Source organism: Cladophialophora psammophila (assembly GCF_000585535.1).
Source record: "Cladophialophora psammophila CBS 110553 chromosome Unknown aczJe-supercont1.1, whole genome shotgun sequence".
NCBI classification, from domain to species: domain Eukaryota; kingdom Fungi; phylum Ascomycota; class Eurotiomycetes; order Chaetothyriales; family Herpotrichiellaceae; genus Cladophialophora; species Cladophialophora psammophila.
In genome coordinates, this window is record NW_006912922.1 from 2,704,408 (window position 1) to 2,723,296 (window position 18,889).

An 18,889-nucleotide genomic window follows, 5' to 3' on the forward strand; every position below is an offset into this window, starting at 1 on the left:
TTGTCTTAACAACCACTGGCAAATTGGACACCTCGACCCGGGCATTCCTATTCCGGTGCAGCCTATCGTGGAGCAGCGAACGAAGCCCGCCGGGGGCGGTGGAGGAGGCTTGGGTGGTGGATCTCTCCCCCTTTCTGGAGGAGGATTATTGGTCGTCATTTTTTCGTTGTGTTCGTCCCCCTTTCGCTCTCTTTTCTCTTTGTCCCACTTATGGGGATGGGAGGCAGGGGGGGAATTGGCTCCCTGGGTTGTATATAATTATGGAGGAGGATGGGTCGGATATAATGGACGGGTGAGCGGATGAGACGGAAGAGGAGGAGGCGGGAGATAGTTAGAGAGGGGGAATCTCTTTGAAGAAAGTCCTTAAATGAAGTCGTTCTCGTAGGTCTTGTTCAAAAGAGTGTTCCTTTGGTTTGGAAGTTGCTGTATTCGTATATACTCGTTGAAATGCAAGATGGTATAGAATGAATGATATCCAGAGTGGACGGAGGAGTGAATGAATGAATGCAAGGGTTCGGGGAAGAGAGAGAGCGGATATTTGCACCATTTGAAGAGAGGAAAGACCTGTTTGCAAGGTCGTGCTCTGCGTTTGAAGTGAGCGTCTGTCTTCTAGGAAAATGAGAGGAACCCCTGAGTGATATGATTGTTTGGATACACATTCGTGGTCAAACAATCTAGGTAAACATACTCGAGTGCGGCAGAAGCATCACTGTTGATGGCGAGGCTGAGCAGTCTCAGGAAGGGTTTATGGATAGATGCGACAAAATGTGAGGTTTTGGGGAAGAGTCATGACTGAGGTCAGTCTTCATTCCTGATGGAATAAAGTCAAGCCACTGGCCTGGCTCTGGGTGATACTAGCAACGGGGTCATCAAGGTCGCGAGGATGCGCAGCAGCAACATTGACGACAAAACTAAAGTCGTTGACATCGCTGGCTTGTAGTTCCGACTTCTCAAAAACGGGACCCTGGGAATACAGACACGCAAAAGCGGTAATGGAGTTTTGTCCTTGTTGAACCAAAAGGGGCCCCATAAAAAGTTGGTTGATTGAGAAGTCTATTATCTAGAGTGACAAGGAGGGTTCAAATAGGCGGCAGCTTGGCGTGCCAAGACTGTTTACCATAGGCCTAATGAGGCTAGTGCAACAGCCCTCATTGCTTATCCACATTCCGCAGATTCATTCCAACACCACGAACATGTCTATGAGTTTGTCGAAAAACTATCGGATTCGGCGCAATGTCGACCCATTGCGCGAGCGTTGTCATCGATACGATACTGAATTTGACACCGTGCTTGAGCTCCCGTCTCGGGTGCTTTCATCCCCAGGATGCTCCAACCCCTCCAAGCTGGCCAGCAGAAGTCAAATGCTCTGCCCCTATGGCACTCATGGCCTGTCGAATTGGGCGCTGAGTTTCTCACCACTGCGGCGAGAGGCCAATGGTGGCTTAGAGCCAATATCCCCCCCTGTACCGCGTTCAAAGGCAGAAACTGAAAACCTTGGCCATCCAGGTCCATCTCGCGCTTACATTTTTCTATGTTCTCGCGATTAGTGAAGTTTAGAACTCCATCTCTCGTCTGCAAAGTATCAGTCGCTCCCAAAGTGCCCTCGGATATTGAGTGAAGTTTCTGCCGTACAAAATAACCTATCAGCCTCAACTCATCAACGTAGAGATCACGGTTATCTGCTCGAACGACCAATACTCTGCCGATATCCATATTCCAGTACATAGGCGCCCATCCCCACAATCGCGTCCAGTATCCATCTCCATCATCAGGAATGCTACGTCCCGGTTGCTCTGAGGAGGCATCCAAGAAGCTTCGAGATGGGGGAGATGTCTCCTTCTGGAACACACGGCGGATGGGTTGCGTCTCTGGCATTTCAACTCGGACGTACAGCTGCGTTCGGTGGAGCTTGATTTCACCGTAGCAGCAGATGTTGACGCCGCGGATTGCCGTGCCTGTAGGCTGGGGTCCAGAGGGTCAGCGATCTCCCGTACTTCGGAGCTGTTGTACAGCGCAAAGTAGTCGATGATGTGCCGGAAATCCACCAAATTAGTGTCCTCGTAGAGCTGATTCGAGACCCCCTGCATTGCAACAACATGGCCGCACCAACGGTGAGGGACTGGGACTGTCCCGGATAACTTGATTGAGTTCTGGATTTTACGATTAATAGTAGAGCCATCTATCGAGAAGGCTTCTCGAAAGCCTAAGAAGCTTGATTACCCCTCTTGGATCCCCAGACTGCCTCCCAGGAGCCTTGATTCCTACCACGTCTCGGATACCGCTGAATGTAGGCAGTGCCAATGGGAGGATCGTCCGTTCCGAGGAGAGGATGAATGTCAACGGTTTCTTATTCCTCTTGCCATCCATCGCCTCCCCCACCGAGGAAGTTTTGAGGCCACACAACACCCAGGCAAGTAAAGGGTTGGCTTCCTTCTCGGGAAAGATGATTGCACATTTATGGGCTGGACATGGTCGAGGAGCCTGGCTTGACATATCTTCGCAAAGAAGTTTGTGGCAGGCCCAGTCACTCTTTTGACATTTGCAAGAATAGTAATGTCAAGCATTACATCGAGTACAAAGTTTGACAGGCGATGTGTTGCGCATTACGCAAGAGTCATCAGGATCGATTGCTCAGCGACGGAATTGGCTGGTCTGGTGATCGAGGCTTATCCATCCTTAGAGGCCAGAATCGTCAGCTCAGACAGCGACAATCCATATGATGAAGGACTTTGACTTACATTATGCGACGTTCTCTTTGAAGTGATTTTTGACGGTCTTCGATAGACCTCACCTCTCATTCTTCCACGGCATTCTTTCCAAGGACGAACTTGGAAGCTCTGCCACAACGGGCGATTAGGGGATTTGTTTGGAGACTGCCCTGTTGAGCCAATCTGGGACCATAAGTTGATTGATTGGTTGATTGAAAAGGAAGAGAAGTTCTGTGACAAAAGAGGCTTCAATTTATCCTGCTCGCGGAATAGTACCTGTACTTGGTACTTGACTCGTTGGTAGGCGCAATAGATGCCAAGGTTTGCCGCAGTGCCAAGAGGCTCACTGCCTAACCTAATATGGCTAGGCCCAGTGTCCCCCGGAACTGACCTTTCAGATGCATCTTTGAGAAAATCAGATTTTCTACAAGTGCCTCGAGTGCAATGCCAACTTTGCCAACTCCGAAAATGGCACTCCCTACACCGGATACCAGGTGCCATGTCTTGCTCGAATGGACATAAGATGAAATACATACCCTGCTCGGGTGCGGATGATAGTATTTCCGCGAATGCTCAAGATACTGCGAATCAGCAACCTCGCCGTGAGATGTCCGCTTTGGTGGCTTTCAGCCGCACCGAGCCTGTCATTCCTCGCAACCCCAATCTTGATGGGGCCCTCAGACTCTCGCAACTGTATTAACAACCTGGTCACAGCGTTTTGGCGGCGACAGGAACTCAGGAGCACAACCAAGATATTTGGAGCCCATGCGTTTATCGGAATCTGTAAGATCTGCCCAGTTGTCCGTCTCTACGTCCGATTCACTTTCATCCGAATCTGAGTCTTCCTCCTCATAGTACATAGTCTCGGACAGTAGAACTTCGCTATGGCCCTATTTCCTAGTTAGATAAGACGGAATGTGCAGTGCCCAGACAACATGAGTGATGCCTCCATCGTATTTGCAGTCAAGAACATTTCTGATCTCGGAATTATCCGTTCTCACCTCAATGGTTTAGGATCATGAGATCTTGAGTGCGTGTCCCCAAGCGGTCGAGTCCTGGGGAGGTCGCTTACCTACTGGATAGAGGTGCGAGGGTGGGAGTGTGACTCGAGGCGCAGTGGTGTGCACGTCCCCACCGATTCAGCCTCGTATGATGCAATTAACCTTCAGGAAGTGGCATTAGCGCCGTGTGGCCGACATCTCTAGACCAATAGTAGCCCTCATACGTGAGCACCGCCTCAGCTAGCTGCATTAGACCAAACTCTAAAGTTGCAGGCCACATCTCACCCCGCGCTTCCCATCAGACAAAAAGCCGCCTATTCCCTCCAGCCTTGCCGCCTGGACTTCTCCCTCTTCCTCTTCCTCTTCCTCTAGTAACATCTTCTTGCTCGCCTTTTCAATCTACTCCTATACCTGACAAGTCGTCTCCCCCCTTTCCCAAGCCTACCGCCTTCCTAAAGGGCGGGCTATCCTAACTAGATCCTACAGCCTCACCACCCCAAGAAATTCAACCAATTAGCTCTCACCAAGCTCCCTTCCCCCAGTCCATCTCAATGCCACCTTTCTCCGACGGTCACATCTGAATCTGCAAAGACGTACTTGAGCGTACGGCAACGATGCGCCTCCTCATGTTGAAGCACGAGATGACTTCTGGGCTGGTTCTAGAAGTTGAATGGCTTCCAGGAATCGAATCCTTTGCAGAAGTTGAGCTGAGCTCCACCACCACAGCAGTTGGGCCCATTGTATCTGGCAGTTGTGCTTTTACAGATTTTCTTTATTCAGATTCGTATGGCGGTCAGGCGGGATTTGAGAAGCTACGTATGATTGCAACTCAAACAGTGTTAAAGCAAGTCCGCCTAGCATTACTAACCATTCATTTAGGCATGCGCAGCTCATTTCTACACCAAGAATTATCAGAACAATTGTCCAAAAAAATGTCCAAAAAAATGTCGCAAAAATTCGAAAACCAGAAATTTGAATATGAACCACCAAGGCCCTTGTCGCCGGAAGGCGCGGCTCCGAGCAACACTCTTTTGACTGTTCTTGGGCTTCACCGGTCAGTGCAGTCATTTCTACGGTGTCACCAATACACTGGAAGATTACTGTCAGTACTGCGAATTGTTGACGGACATACGGTTGCTGATAAATCCGATAGTGATATTCACCCTCCATCCTTAGTTTGGTATTGCTGCCAATGCGCCGGACCTCTCAAACCAGGTGCCAATGGAGATGCAGATATCTCTCAGTTAGACTCCTTCTCTGCCCGGCACCTGGGCTCTCGCCATGACAGAGGAGACGAAGATCCAATGACTTGCCTTGAAGTTCTCTCGCGCAATGCGTGGGAGGAAAAAGTTGATTGTTCGGACTGTCCCAGAAATTCTCTTCCACATGGAGGCAGAGTGAAAGACGATTCGAAACCGACGACCTTCCCACTGCACTACATGGTGCGCCATCGAGCACGCAGTCGCAACGCGGAACAATGGCGCCCCATCATTCCTCCTCCATGAACCCCCACAAACTGCAAGGTCACACCCGTACCGCAACGCAAGAACCACCACACACTTTCTACCTTCAAGGAGCGACGTGTCAGCCCTTGGAGACCGCATTACCACTACCACAATATCACGCCCGACAAGTACTTCATATACCCTGGGCCCTTGTGGCCCAAAGCCCGAATATGCACACCACACAATCAACACCTCCTCTGTCCTTCGATTCATCACCCGACCAAAACTCCGAGATGGGAGGCTCGGCACTGGACTTTGACATTTTAAACAATCTCAGCTACTTGGACGACTTTGAGTGTAACAGCTACGGGGACTTCGATTATAACAGCTACGGCGGCGTCGAGTACGAGACCTACGACGACGTGGTCTTGTTTCCCACAGACCAAAGTTTCATCCAACCACCATTCACCAATGTCCATATGTTCCCAGCTCTTGACTCACTGTCGCCCCCAGATAATCTTGGTCCTTTGCCTCAACACAAATATCGCTGCGCTGACTGCACAGAGTCCTTCGCACGCCGATGCGAACTCACGCGGCATGAATTCAAGCATACCAAGCCATTTCAATGCCCGCAATGCGGCCGCCCCTTCGCCGAGAAGCGACGCTGCATTCAGCATGTTCAAGCAGTACACGGCCTGGCGACCGAGGAGGACAAGGTCAAGTGTCATTTGTGCAAGTACGCGCACGTCCGGCCGGACGCGGTGAAGAGACACATGAGGCTGAAGCATGGGGTTGGCGAGAAGTCCGAGTGTTCGCCTTTCACCATAGGATCGGGAGAGCAATCTGATGCAGAGGATCGACCGCGGAAGAGGAGGAAGTGAAGAGAGGTCTGAAGAGAAAATGAATGGCATGGTAGCAGTGCAGGTTTTTTTTTTTTCTTTCCTTTATTGGATCTCAGTCTTCATAAAATGGGCGATGGGAATTGCGACTGCTTCATGGGCGACGGGTTGAATGTATTTTAGACACGAGTAGCCAGCATCTTGAATTTTAAGTGCCTTTATACCCTCTGCGCATCTGGACCGAGCGGTGCTTCTACAAGACTGCAGTTTGTATCGGGAGAGTAGGCGGAAGAGCAGTCCTCGGAGATGTCTCAAGGTCATTGAAGTGTCCTTACATCTTTGAAGGGAACAGGGATTCCGTCCAATATTTGCAACGATGCTTGCAACACAACGGACATGCTTATAGTAGTATGGAGCAGAAAGATACCCTTGCCAGCCCAACGACGTGCTTATTGGGATAGGTACATAGCATCCGATGTTATGAATTTTAAAGCGTAGAGCAATACATGTTCGCTGTCGCTTTTCAGTGAGAGCAACCTGGACAAAGAGAAGCCTAATTTTCTGAATGGTTTCTGCTGATTTGGGCTAGCAATACCCGTTATAGGCCCGTCAATATCGTGTGGATGAGTCAATCAGTCAGTAACGTCGCGCAACGTCAAAGCACCAAATATTTTGTAGCTTCTTATGCGTCGTGGTGTGGTGGTGGTGGTGTTAAGCGGACCAAAAAGCCCAGGAAACAATTTACCATGGAAGCTGGGTGTCGTCGTATCTCCACAGGCGCACCTCGTCGTCCACCGTTGCCCTGTCGATGATCTTCATCATCCCCTGAATACTCTCAGCGGGCTCGATCGTGCCGAGTCCGATTCTGCTCGCAAGCGGAGCGACGGTCTCGGTCGCCACGACGCCCGGGTGCATGGGGAAGGTGACGATGCCGTTCTTCTTCTCCTCGTACGCAAGATGCCGAATGAACATGTTCAGCGCGGCCTTTGAGATGGCGTACGCAGATGACTGGCCCGGCAGGCCCTCCACCATGGCGAGCGAGCCGTACTGTGTGCTGATGGCCACGAACTTGGGTGTCCCGCCCTGTCGGGCCGACTCTAGCATGAGCGGTCGCAGGGCCTTGAAGATGGCGATGTTGTTGAGCAGGTTGACGTCGAGGAACTCTTGGTACATGGACATTGGTGAGTCCGCGATGCTGGTCTCGTGGTGGATAATGCCTGCGTTCGCAACCACGACGTCCACCTTGCCGGCGATCTTCTTGACCACCTCTGCCGCCTCCAGCGCTTCGTTGACCGATTCGGGCTGCTTCGTGATCTTCACAATGTGCAAGTTGCCCTTGTCAGTTAGTGCCTGGAGTCGAGTTGCGCGCTCTGGGTCTCGAGATGTCGCGAAGACTATGGCCCCCGGGCGCTCCCTGAGTTGGCGAACGAATTCATATCCGAGACCCTACGTCGTCCCAATGCCACGTTAGCGAGCAGGTCACCGCTGCAAAACGGGGGGGTTCCCAACTTGCCTGCGTCGTCCCCGTAACAAAGTATACCGTCTGGTTCGACATTTGTTGCAGCTTTGGGTCCAATCTCTTCTTGTAGGCGAGAGTGAGTGGACGACGAAAGAGAGAAAGACGGAGAAGGTGAGGAGAATTTACCTTTCTTTCTCACCTCGAGAAAGGAGACGTAGGCGTAGGAGTGATTAGCTGATGGATAACCCACCCGATCAACAATCATTTACCCCCCTTCTATCAACCAACTCGACCAAGATATATCCTCAGACTCCTGGTATGTCCCCATACCCCGCTTTTCGCTCTCAGGGATCGTTCAGAGTCCCCCGCAATCACCGAGGTGGTGGAGGCATGGAGGAAAAGATGTCCCCGCCCCTCTGGGTCCGAGGTGCTTCCGTCAGCCAAAGAGGAACCAGAAACTGCAGGGGAGGAACGTAGCCTTGAGAGTGACCCCTATGATATATGGTCGCTGAGGCGAACCATCGTTCCTTGGCGCCGTTAGTTGTGTGCTCCTCGTCTACCTAGCCTTCGACGAGAGCATCAGAGAGGGATGCATACGATCTTTCGTTGAATTGACTAGAATACCAGCGAATCAAAGAGGGAGAGAGAAAGCTTCAGGGAAGAAGATTCCAGGAAATTGAGGAGAACAGCGTCAATTTGAACTATTTTCTCCAGACCCCATCAAAGTGGGTGTCATCGTGATATCTCCCAAGAACGCCAGATTTCGAAGTCAAAACACCGTGAACGTCACAAAGACGTTGTGTCAACTACCCAAAAACGCAGTACCCAGATTACAATTTTCCGCAATAATGCATCATACCAAATCTTTTCATAAATCCATCACAATGAATTCTACCTGTCGACACGTATGCACTTAGGCGATTTCAAACAGACCAGGTCCGAACTTGGCCACGGCGGCAACATCAGCGACGCTGGCGAACGGGCCGGATCCCTCGACAACGGCAGCAATGGTCAATCCAAACATCTCGTTCTTGGTGAAAGGCAGGTTTGCGGAGAAGGTGACGGTGCTGCCGCTGACTGTAGCTTGGGTGATTGGCTCAACAACAGGCACGTTCTGTTGGTTGATGTACACCAAGCTCAGGCCTTGGTAGTTGTTGGCGTACTGGGAGTATGAGCCGGTGGCAGAGAAGGAGAACTGCAGTGTCTGGTCTTGGGGTTGGATGTTCTGGGTCAAGACGTTCAGGGCACCGAAGATGGGAAGGTTGATGGTGTTGCTGTTAGGGCAGGAGCCTTGGACAACGAAGCCTTGGTTCAAGGCAGAGAAGGCGAACTCGCGGGTAGAGGCGGTCAAGAAGGGAGCGCCGCTAGGGATGAGACCAAGCAGGTTGCGATAGAAGCCGTTCTGCTCACCCTCTTGACCGATGACGGCAGCGACACCGCGGATGAGACCGTTGTCACCGTTTTGGCCGAAGTGGGTTTGAACATCGCCAAGGGTGCCCAAGACGACGTCAGTGAACGTCTTGGCAAGCCCGATGGCGCTCTTGAAGTCAGAGACCGGGGCAACATATTTGCAGGGTTGGATGGGGCCGGCGTTGAAGTGAGCGAGGGCGCCATTGGCGTTCAAAAGGTGCAGCTCCTCTTGGGCCTGGACGGCAGTAATGGCGTTAATAACGGTTTGTCGCTGGGACTCGTCCTGGAACTGGTAACCCGCAACGTTGTGGGTCACGTTGTAGAGGAGCTCAGTGAAGAAGGCGACCTCCCAGAGCTCGTTGAAGGCAATGAGTCTCAGCGATGTGAGATCATCAGCGGCAGGGGCAGTCGGCGGCGGGGGTCCGTTGGGCAAGAGACCATGGGCCTGCGCCTCAATGGCAGTGAGCTGATCAGACGGGTTTTGGATGTTAGGGAAGCCATTGGACAGAGGGAAGCTAAATGGGTTGCTGCTGCCGTCGCTGGAGCCAGAGCCGCCACCACCGTTGTAGCCGCCAGAGTGGCTGGCCGGAGGGGCGCTGGTGGAATAAGAACCGCCGCCGTAGGTCGCTGATGGGGTATAGTAACCGTTGGCAGGACCGCTGTACGAGGCGGAGGGCGCAGCACCATTGCTGTTCTGGTAGTTTTCGAGGTGGGACCCGCGGCCGCCAAACCAGATACCATTATCACGCTTCTCAACGTCGACAGGGACGGCCGAAACGAGTGAGGCAAGGGCCAAGGAGCCGAGGACTGGTGCCAACTTGGAATACATTATGAATATGATGTGATTTGATAGTGAACGTGTATTCAACGATAGGAAAGAGGAAGAATTATTGTGAAGTTGCGAATGCTGGTATAAGCGAAAGAATGTGTTGAAAAGAAGGAAGCCGAGCTGTTAATGTAGTAAAGAATGAAGTGGTTGTTGTATGAGTGAGACCTAGCACCAAGCGAGAGCCACAGCTGAATATATAGACGACGTGCGTCAGAAGGAAGTGGGTAGGTTGTACTCGGTATACGGAGCACCGTGTGGCAACTCAGCATTCGCCATATCTGGGGGCTAAGTTAAGCAACCGTCGAGGCAAAGCTTGAGCTGCAAGCTAAGACGTGCCGCATAGCGCAGAAAGAGATTGGCCATTGCTGACGAGGTTGGGTCCCAGGCGGCGCGGCGGTGATTTGGTGCTCGACATCTCATCCTCGACGGCTTTGTGTTCACCGACCACATGGCCTCCATTTGGAATCGCTCTGTTACCCGTAGCCAGGTTATACCGCCACAAGGAGGACGAAAAAGAAAGGAGGATTCATCTCTTGCCAGACAAATTTCCATTCCCACGTCATACGGTAGTTCCTGCACATCCTCAATCTTGTTGCGGGCAGCGAAACCGTGTGGAAATGGCAAGGACCTACCTGTACTAGGTACTGTCAGCGGGGGGCGTTCGCAGCTAAACTGCACAGGTGCAAACTACGATGCGATCCAGGGACACAGCAAATACCGCAGGAAGGCCAAATCTGGGTGTAACCTGTGCCATGGGGAGCTGCAACCGACTCGGGATATTTTTCTTCATGGAGCAGACGGTCAGCGCTTGCGCAGATCGGGCTATGGCGGTGATTGCGATAGACGAGATAGGCTTAGTGCTGATGAACCTAGATCTGAGAGTTTGGCGGTGATGAGGATGACAAAGGGTCGCGCTGAAAATAGGGAGCGAGGTGTGCGCTGGCGGCGGCTGAGCTGCACAGAGTCCCCTTTGGACAAACGAGGTGCGAACCAGCCAATCACTGCAAAGAGCCAAGAGAAACCACACTAAAAAAGGCTTGACCTGTGCAAGCAGCCTCGGCATCAAAGCTTGGCCGGGCCTGGCCTTGTAATTGGGTCGCTGGAGGAAAGGGGCTCCACGAGCTCTATTTTTATCCCCAGTATTAATAACGGTAGCCGCAGCACACTGACCTCGTTACTTGGTACTCACCTACACCGCCAGCATTGGGTTGCGACCCTCTGGATCCAGCCTAGTGTTGTGGCTCATCCGGAGTACAGCACCCCCGTCCTATTCTGTACTCAAGCATCATACACAACCCCTTGCCCATCAGACCAAAGAATCCGCCATCCCCCTCCGAAGTTTTCGAAATTGAGATCGCCGTCATCTTGGCTTCTCGCCTCTCCTACCAAAGCGGTAATAGCTTCTATCCCCATATTACATCTACAGAGACTTTGTTCAGCTGGATTTATGCTTCCCCGCAAAGAGACAAGAAACCCACGCAAAAGCTTAACTGTGACTCGGCTAGAGAGCCTAGTCACATCATGGCCTACCGCTATTCTACTCTACTGGCAAGCTGTCCAGCCTTCCAATCATGCAACCGAGTGCGAATGGGCTCGGTATTCGTTGGCAAGAACGCTACACTGATTACAAAGACCTTTATTGCCGTCGGGCTTCATCGGGCTTACTCGTACATTGGCGACTAGCAACTATTGCTGATTTTCTATGGCGAGACCGTCCCAAAGTCCGCGTTCGTGCATAACGTCCGCATGGATGCCACCAGGAACCGGTCATGTGGACCACGTGTCCCGTCGGGCTGTTCATCGGTCCCCCAAAGGAAGAAGTAATTCAATTCTTACCCGAGTTCATCGTTCCCTTCGCAGCCGACGTGATTCCGTTCTCCTGTGCTCATCCTTTCTGTTGGAGCTTTGGTCAATGATGGCGAAGATCTCGTTCTTGACGTGGCTTCTTTCGAATTTGGGAAAGAGCAATCTCCATGCGGAGGGCCTTGCGTGGTCTCCCCTCAAAATCTATACCCCGGGGTCAGACGCCTTGCATGAACCCATCTACTAACGAAGATCCATGAGATTAATGTCTCGGAGTGTTAGCACAACCAATGGAAGATTTGCAAAAATTTTTCTAGACGGCGTCGGAACAATATGTGCAGACCTTTCCTATCCCCTTTATGGCTCTCACGAAAACAATTCCGGAGAAGGATGCTCCCTCGTCATCTCCACGGCCAGGTAAGCATACCGGTCGTTAGCAACAGATGAAGGAACAAGAATAGAAACAGAGGCTACAACTATACTACCAAACTGCAGCCTTGCGGCCAAGTTGGTCTCCGACCATGTGCAATGGTGTGTATCCTCCGTTCCTCGAAGCGACAGGAGACCCGGAACCACAGAAGGGGGAACGCGTTTGAAAAGGTTACGGCGCCCGTTGTCCCTGGCCAGACCTCCTGTTTGTATTCGGTGCCCTGCAACCGAGACCAGATGGACAGTTGGACACACAGCCACGTTCTGTTTCCTACACTGTGTTGGGGCCCAAAAAAATCTCTGTTCAAACTCGCAGAGCTCGTGAGGTCGAGGCCGTCGTGGCACTTGGTCGCTTGAGAGTTCCTTCACCGCCAACAATGCAAGACATGGCGAAGACCTAGCTCCTTGTATATATTTCTTATGGTGATGGAACAATCTGCAACACAGCGGTCCCTTTCCGCCTTGTATCCTCTATGCTCTGTTGGAAGAGCGTCATTCTCTAAATGTTGGGATCAGTGGGATACAGGGGATTGCTAATTCGATCTGCAGGAACTTGCGCACCAATGATTCTGAGCCGAACTTTGACGTTCACGTCCAAAAATATTCTTCGACCCTAGGTGGACAACCCCTTGATGGCTCGACAAATGCCTGCTTGTGCGTTGCATGGTGATCCAAATACGTGGGATATGTGAAGATTTGTGGAGGCATTCGAGGTCTGACCATCGCCAGTGCGACCACCTTCACACCCAGAAAGCAAGCGAACGCTAAAGTAAATTTCCAGATCATCGGTGTAGTTGACCATGAGAGATTCTTCTACAACTGACTCCTGCTACCCAATTCTCGTGCAACCCTTGGAGGGAAATGGAAGAGCCAGCATCCACCAGTTGTGCCGCGTTCTTCAACGCCGCAGCATGTTCGTTGTCGCGTTGGCGACTATCGACAATCAGCCATTTTGTGACTTTGATATGATACAACAGGCAGCCCGTAATGCGACCTGTCCCATTCTGGGCTGTTTAGGGCAGCAACCCCCCTTGCGGAGTCGTCTGGACTCTGACTGCTGCAGAATACATGTACTCAGCAATATCTCCCCGTTACCGAGGCTATTAGCTAGTCCTGGATGGATGTACTCAGGTATATATGTAAGCAATTGGAGAGTACATCTCCAACCATCAATCACCATAGGCCACATGGCCAGTATCAGGACGGAGTATGCCCCGACCCCGCATTGAGCAATATTTGGACTGGATGGCATCATTCTGGCTGTTTTTGTTTATCTTTGCAACCTGGGAATACTAGATGGGAAGCCCCCTGGGTCCCTTTCGTACCTCGACATAGCATAGGCAAGAGCAGGCTATTTCAAGAATGGCAACTGAGACTATAACGCACCCGGCATTTCTGTCCTTGCCGAAATGGAACCAGGTTCCGGAAACGAAACATGATCGTATGTGCTCCTCTAGTCCCATCAGCTTGGCTTCCGGCCCAATATCCAACGGCATACTAATGAATGGGTCTCCCCAATACAGTGGATTGGGCCGATTTGGTAACACTAGACCTCAGCAAGTTTGACCAACCGGGGGGAAAACAGGAGTTGGCAGCTCAGCTCTTCGATGCTGTGAACAGAATAGGTGAGCCCGCATCCCCGACGCGAGGAGTCATCGAGGTGGAGGAAACTATGGAGCAAACAGGGAAGGAAGAAGGCTTATCGTTATTGATCAAATATTTGATTGAGCAGGGTTCTTCTACATCATCAACTTTGGCCTCACGCAAGAAGAGGTCGACCGACAGTTCAGCCTGTGCAAACAGGTCTTCAACCTCCCCACCGAAGAAAAGCTCAAGTATCGCGCCGATCTCGAGAATGGGGGCTACAACGGCTACAAGCCTCTCGGCATCCGCGAGATCAAGAACGGCGTGAAGGACAATACGGAAATCTACAACATCCCCAAGTTCACCCCCCAGTACGAACGCGAGCACCCGGCAATCATCCGCGAACACTGGGACGAGATCCAGTACTTTGCCAAACACATCCATTTCCAGATTGTGAGGAAGTTGCTTGTGCTTTTTGCGCTGGTGCTGGAGCTGCCCGAGGATTACTTTTTGAAAATCCATCGGTACGAGGAGCAGAAAAGTGATTGCCACTTCCGATATATGAAATACCAGTGCGTTTTCAACCTTTCACTGTCATCGGCTGACTGATCATATGTAACTGACCTGGGACATTTTCTTCATTTTGACAGTCGTCGGTCGCCGGAGGTGAATAAACAACTGGACAATGTGTGGGTCAAGGGCCATACGGACTTTGGAAGTTTAACCCTGCTCTTCAGGTAAGCCGCAAGGATGAGGCACGAATCTCCCTTTCTTGGGGGGAGGCCCCAAGACCTATATGTGAATCACTGATGTCCACGACTAACGTTCCGTGTGAAATCCAGACAACCCGTCGCAGCGCTCCAGGTCCGCACGCCCGAGGGCGAATGGAAATACGTGAAGCCGTACCCGGAGAGCATCACGGTCAACATCGCCGACGTGCTCCAGTTCCTCACCAACGGCTTCCTGAAATCCAGCATCCACCGCGTCGTGGCCCCGCCTCCAGACCAAGCCGACGTCGACCGTCATGGCGTCTTGTACTTCGTCAGACCCGAGGATGACACCGAGTTGGTCCCAATCAAGGGCAGTCCCGTACTGGAGAGGCTCGGGTACGACAAGGTCCTGGATCCAGCGACGGTGGGGTTGACGGCCGGAGAGTGGGTGAAAGCGCGGGTCGCGAAGAATGTGAGCCGCGTGGGCAAGGAGGAGGAGAGTATTATCAAAGGGGTCAAGGCTAAGTATTATGACTGAGGGAGAATGAGACCTGTGCGGTGGAATATATATGTCCACCGTGTATAGTGTCTGGAGGCTGTGTGGTGTACCCGTGGAGTTGACTGTAAAATCACCGGTCGAAGAATGACTGTCGACGATTGATACCTCAAACTTCAAGGAGATGAGGTGCATAGGCACGTAAAAGACAATTTAACTCGCAGAAATCCACGGCGCCATGACAAAGCCCGTCTATACATGATGCACACTGTCTTTCAGGGTGACAGGAATTTGCTCCAACACCCACAAAACTGCCTGCTAAAAGAATGTTGGACAAATGGGTGTCCACTGTTTAGGTCTGCATTTCATGATATCGACATGATTTCCTCATCTACGTTCTGGTGGGGGATTTTGGCTCACATATTGAAAGGACGCACGGTTTCTCGCCAAAATGGCAAAAAGGCCCCAGTGATCCGAGAGAGCTCTGAAGACCTTCCCCCTTCCCGCATCGACCAGAGGATCACCAGGATAACTCAAGATTTGAGTCGGATTGTGAGCGACCAAGTCGGCCGACTTCGGATAGCAGGCTTTCTGTTGCCGCAGTGGATCTGAGGGATTGGCTGCCATGCGGCAGGAAGACTCAGATCTGACGTGCATCCTAACCTCGCTCTGGCAAAAGTCATCTTTTAGTGCGAGATCGAACAGCTTGGAGCACGGCCAGCAACTCGGGTGATGCTTGGACTTGGAAAACAGGTCTCTCCCTCGCACACCGTCCGTCGTATGCACCGCGTTTCCCTGGCACAGAAAAATGTAGTGAGACCTGGCGACCGAATAGGTTCGAAGGATGGCTTGTAGTCATGCGTCTTATCCACTTCGACCTTCTCATCCATATCAAATGATGTCCGGATTACTGACCAGCTCGCCGGCACGAGAAGCTTCTCCCTTCGAAGCTGGACTCGAACTGGGTCCGTCTTCGCCAGTATGAGCCACCTGCTTTCCGCTGAGTGTCCAAGATAGTTTGAGGGACAAGAAGTAGACGGCACCGCAATCCCCATTGCTCGTGAACGAGGCGAGCTGAGGTAGGTAGGATTTGCGCAGCTTCTCAGGAAATCCTTCTGGCGTGTTCTGCGGCCGCCGAATCGCATTAGTGGCTTCTGCGTGCCCAAACCGAACATGACGATTCTAAATGCGTACATATCGAATCCTCTGTGAAAACGGAGGTCTTTCCAATACGGTATTGCAGTCAGGATGAGCTGCGGATGCCGGTTGAGGTAGTGGTTATTTGCTCGAGCTGGGCCGACAAATCTCTCAACGTTTATTTCATCGGAATGGTCTGGTCGTGAGCATCCGAAGCCCACGACGACTGGCCGAATGAGATCTTAGTGTTCGGCGAGGATTTGATCGTTCAGTTGGATTGCGTCTGATAAAGCAAGGGCATTTCGTTGACAAAGGTCAGCACGTTCTCGCATTGCAGACTCTCCTGAGCCTAGCTTCAGACATGAAGCTAAAGCAGAGAGAGATTGACAGCATCTTTGCCATGTTGAAGCCGGCATCTAGACGTGCCTTGCCCTAAATTGCAGCCTAGTATAGCATACTCCATAGTCCATCACAAAGGCGCTTGATCAAGTCCTGCCCTGTGGTTTTTGAACCAGAAGCAAGCATCAGCCTTGTCACAAATATAAGAAGGGAGTGAGGACTTCTTGAAGTCGACAGGCTTTCTTTGTTAAGGATCAGAGCTAGATGGTTCACTCTCAAATCGCCCTTGGTGTACAGATGCAGGGCGCTACTGAACTACGCTTCGATTCGTAGAAAAATGGCCATCGCGACCTCTGTGAATTTGTTCCCTTCTGGCTGGATCGCTTCGTCCAGGGAGCTGGCGGTGAATGGTGCAACTTGGTCCCGAGATCTTGAATGAGATGCCACTGGAAATTCTGGTGTGCAATGATTCGAGGCTCTCTTCTCGCTTGGGAACCTAGAGAGTCAGGATGGACGACGTTGAGGTTGTTGTTGTGGATGTCGATGAAGGCGTCGGTGTCAGCGATTCGGCGGAGCAAGAAGGCCGACAACGACGTCCCGAGGTGGAAAATGATCATTGATCATTCCCCTGACCTTGTCTCGCTGCTGGGCTTCCTCCCTCTTTATTACTTCAACTGTAGTGCACCCGAACGAGATGTGGCCCGGAGCTGACAGCAAACAGCCCCTCACCAGGGAAAAGACAGAGCGGGAGATGTGAACCATGGAATCTTACATGTATCTCAAGCCCCTACCGGGTCTTTGTGGTCGAAAGGATGTTCGTAACCTTATGTGGCTCTTTCAATACCCTCACAGTCGTCAGCAGCCATCAAGAAGCCATTGGGGATCCGAACTCGTATCTATGTACAAGCAGTACCAGAGAGTAAGGACATACCAAGTTCCACTGCCTTACGATGGTTTTCAGATTCCGCCATGTTCCCAGTTCTCATTGCGTAATAAACAAAACGTGATTGGGAAACAAGACAATTAGCACCTGATGGCAGGCAACCTTTGAAACTCTGTGGTCCCCTTGATCCGAGGTGGAAATGTGTTATTCCGTACAAATATGTTCCTTGCTCATCTCTCCAGGACTTTCGATCCGCTGTTCTAGATACACTTCTACATAATCGCCACAGCGACTTTGGACCTCTGAAGTGATCAAAGGGGCTTTTTCGCCGACCCAAAGGAGCTGGAGTTCGAAAGAAGCAGGACGAAAAGAAGGGGTATCGGGCGTGATATATCTTTGCGCGACTTCGCACGCTCTGTCCAGTGCCATTATCCATCCTTCGTCCCGGGTTGCCTCCGTGCACGGTGCCACGAAGCACAGATCATCATGTCGCGCCAGACCCGGACCCCCGACATAACGCTCTTCTTCCTGGGCGCGTCGCGTGCCATCCGCATCGCCTGGCTCCTGGAGGAGCTTAACCTGCCGTACCGGTTGGTGTCGTCGGCCCGGGCAGCGAACGGGCTCGCGCCCGAGGAATTCAAAGCCCAGATCCCAACGCGGCTGGGGAAGAGCCCGGTGATCAGGGACGGAGATTTGGTGGTCCAGGAGAGCGCGGCGATTGCCGAGTGAGTGATTGATTGATTGATTGATTGATTCCATTTCTTTGACCTGCATCGGTCATTCCCTCGCTCCCTCTATCAAAGGACCAAACGTGATGGGCGAAAAGCCAGAGGCTGGAACAGCCGTATGACAATCTCTCAGCGGTGGGGTCTCGGGTTGGGGGCAGGAATAAGTGAATGACTGACTGATGGATGCGGGCCGGAGCAGATATCTCTGCGAAACATACGACCCTCGGGGCCGCCTCCTCCCGCACGAGCGCAAAGCGCGGGCAAAAGCGAGAGAATGGATGGCCGCCGCCGAGGGGACCTTCATGATCCATGCTCTCGCGGTGCGTTTACTTTTTCTCTTCTCCCTCTCGTTCTCCCTCTCCGTGACATTCAGGCACATCCGTTCAAATCTCTCTCTCATCCATCTTCCCCCACACACATTGTATTCTCCAGGACAAAATGCAAATTGGTGTCAATTAACGAACGCTCACACTTACTTTCTCCCGGCCCGATCGACACAGATCCTCTACGCACGATGGCGCTTTCCCAAATCCGCCAATGCGTCCAAATACCTCCGGGAGATGGAGAAGGGGCTGGCTGCAAACGTGCAGAATGATCTCAACTGGCTCGAGGCCGAGCTGGCTGATGGGAGAGAATACCTCGTCAGCCGCGATGACGATGGCGAAGGCGAAGATGACGGTGTCTCCGCGGCGGACATCCTAATGGGCTTCAGCATCGAGTTCATCTTCGCGCGCAGGCTGGGCACAGATGGCGCCGACTGGCCGAACGTGCGGCGGTGGTTGCGTGGCATCACGCATCGAGAGGCGTATATAAGGGCGGTCGAGAGGACGGGGTATTCTCTCTAGGCGACGCACACACGCACACACGCGTACTCTTGTCTCGCACTCCTATTCTCATACGCGTCCGTACGCATGGGATTAAGAGACGATGATGAGGATGAGGGACGGAAGACTTCAAGGTGCAAGTAAAGTTCTCGGAAGAAAGAATGGGACCTTGAGCAGGAGGAGAGCATCCTCCCCAATATTTCCACGTCAATGTCATTTGCAATCAACGAGGGGTATCATGATCAAACTCTTTGCGAAATTGGAA

At 51.9% G+C, this 18,889-nt stretch overlaps 6 protein-coding genes across 6 annotated transcripts; 3 read left to right on the forward strand and 3 right to left on the reverse strand.

Moving 5' to 3' along the window:
• Positions 1–1,381: 1,381 nt before the first annotated feature.
• On the reverse strand, positions 1,382–2,367 carry A1O5_00931 (uncharacterized protein; the record flags this gene model as incomplete). Its single annotated transcript, XM_007741550.1, has 5 exons — positions 1,382–1,461; positions 1,524–1,572; positions 1,633–1,962; positions 1,995–2,150; positions 2,221–2,367. 5 exons carry the CDS (start codon positions 2,365–2,367, stop codon positions 1,382–1,384), a joined length of 762 nt encoding a protein of 253 aa, XP_007739740.1.
• Positions 2,368–5,447: 3,080 nt separating this feature from the next.
• Positions 5,448–6,035, forward strand: A1O5_00932 (uncharacterized protein; the record flags this gene model as incomplete). The annotated part of the gene is made up of 1 exon (XM_007741551.1): positions 5,448–6,035. One exon carries the CDS (start codon positions 5,448–5,450, stop codon positions 6,033–6,035), a length of 588 nt encoding a protein of 195 aa, XP_007739741.1.
• A 699-nt stretch (positions 6,036–6,734) lies between these two features.
• Positions 6,735–7,548, reverse strand: A1O5_00933 (uncharacterized protein; the record flags this gene model as incomplete). Its single annotated transcript, XM_007741552.1, has 2 exons — positions 6,735–7,439; positions 7,477–7,548. The coding sequence occupies 2 exons, from the start codon at positions 7,546–7,548 to the stop codon at positions 6,735–6,737; spliced, it is 777 nt and encodes a 258-aa protein (XP_007739742.1).
• Positions 7,549–8,365: 817 nt separating this feature from the next.
• A1O5_00934 (uncharacterized protein) lies at positions 8,366–9,691 on the reverse strand (the record flags this gene model as incomplete). Its single annotated transcript, XM_007741553.1, has 1 exon — positions 8,366–9,691. The coding sequence occupies one exon, from the start codon at positions 9,689–9,691 to the stop codon at positions 8,366–8,368; it is 1,326 nt and encodes a 441-aa protein (XP_007739743.1).
• Positions 9,692–13,427: 3,736 nt separating this feature from the next.
• Positions 13,428–14,755, forward strand: A1O5_00935 (uncharacterized protein; the record flags this gene model as incomplete). The annotated part of the gene is made up of 4 exons (XM_007741554.1): positions 13,428–13,548; positions 13,653–14,079; positions 14,158–14,244; positions 14,350–14,755. 4 exons carry the CDS (start codon positions 13,428–13,430, stop codon positions 14,753–14,755), a joined length of 1,041 nt encoding a protein of 346 aa, XP_007739744.1.
• Positions 14,756–17,558: 2,803 nt separating this feature from the next.
• Positions 17,559–18,645, forward strand: A1O5_00936 (uncharacterized protein; the record flags this gene model as incomplete). Its single annotated transcript, XM_007741555.1, has 3 exons — positions 17,559–17,797; positions 18,000–18,120; positions 18,301–18,645. The coding sequence occupies 3 exons, from the start codon at positions 17,559–17,561 to the stop codon at positions 18,643–18,645; spliced, it is 705 nt and encodes a 234-aa protein (XP_007739745.1).
• Positions 18,646–18,889: the final 244 nt, after the last annotated feature.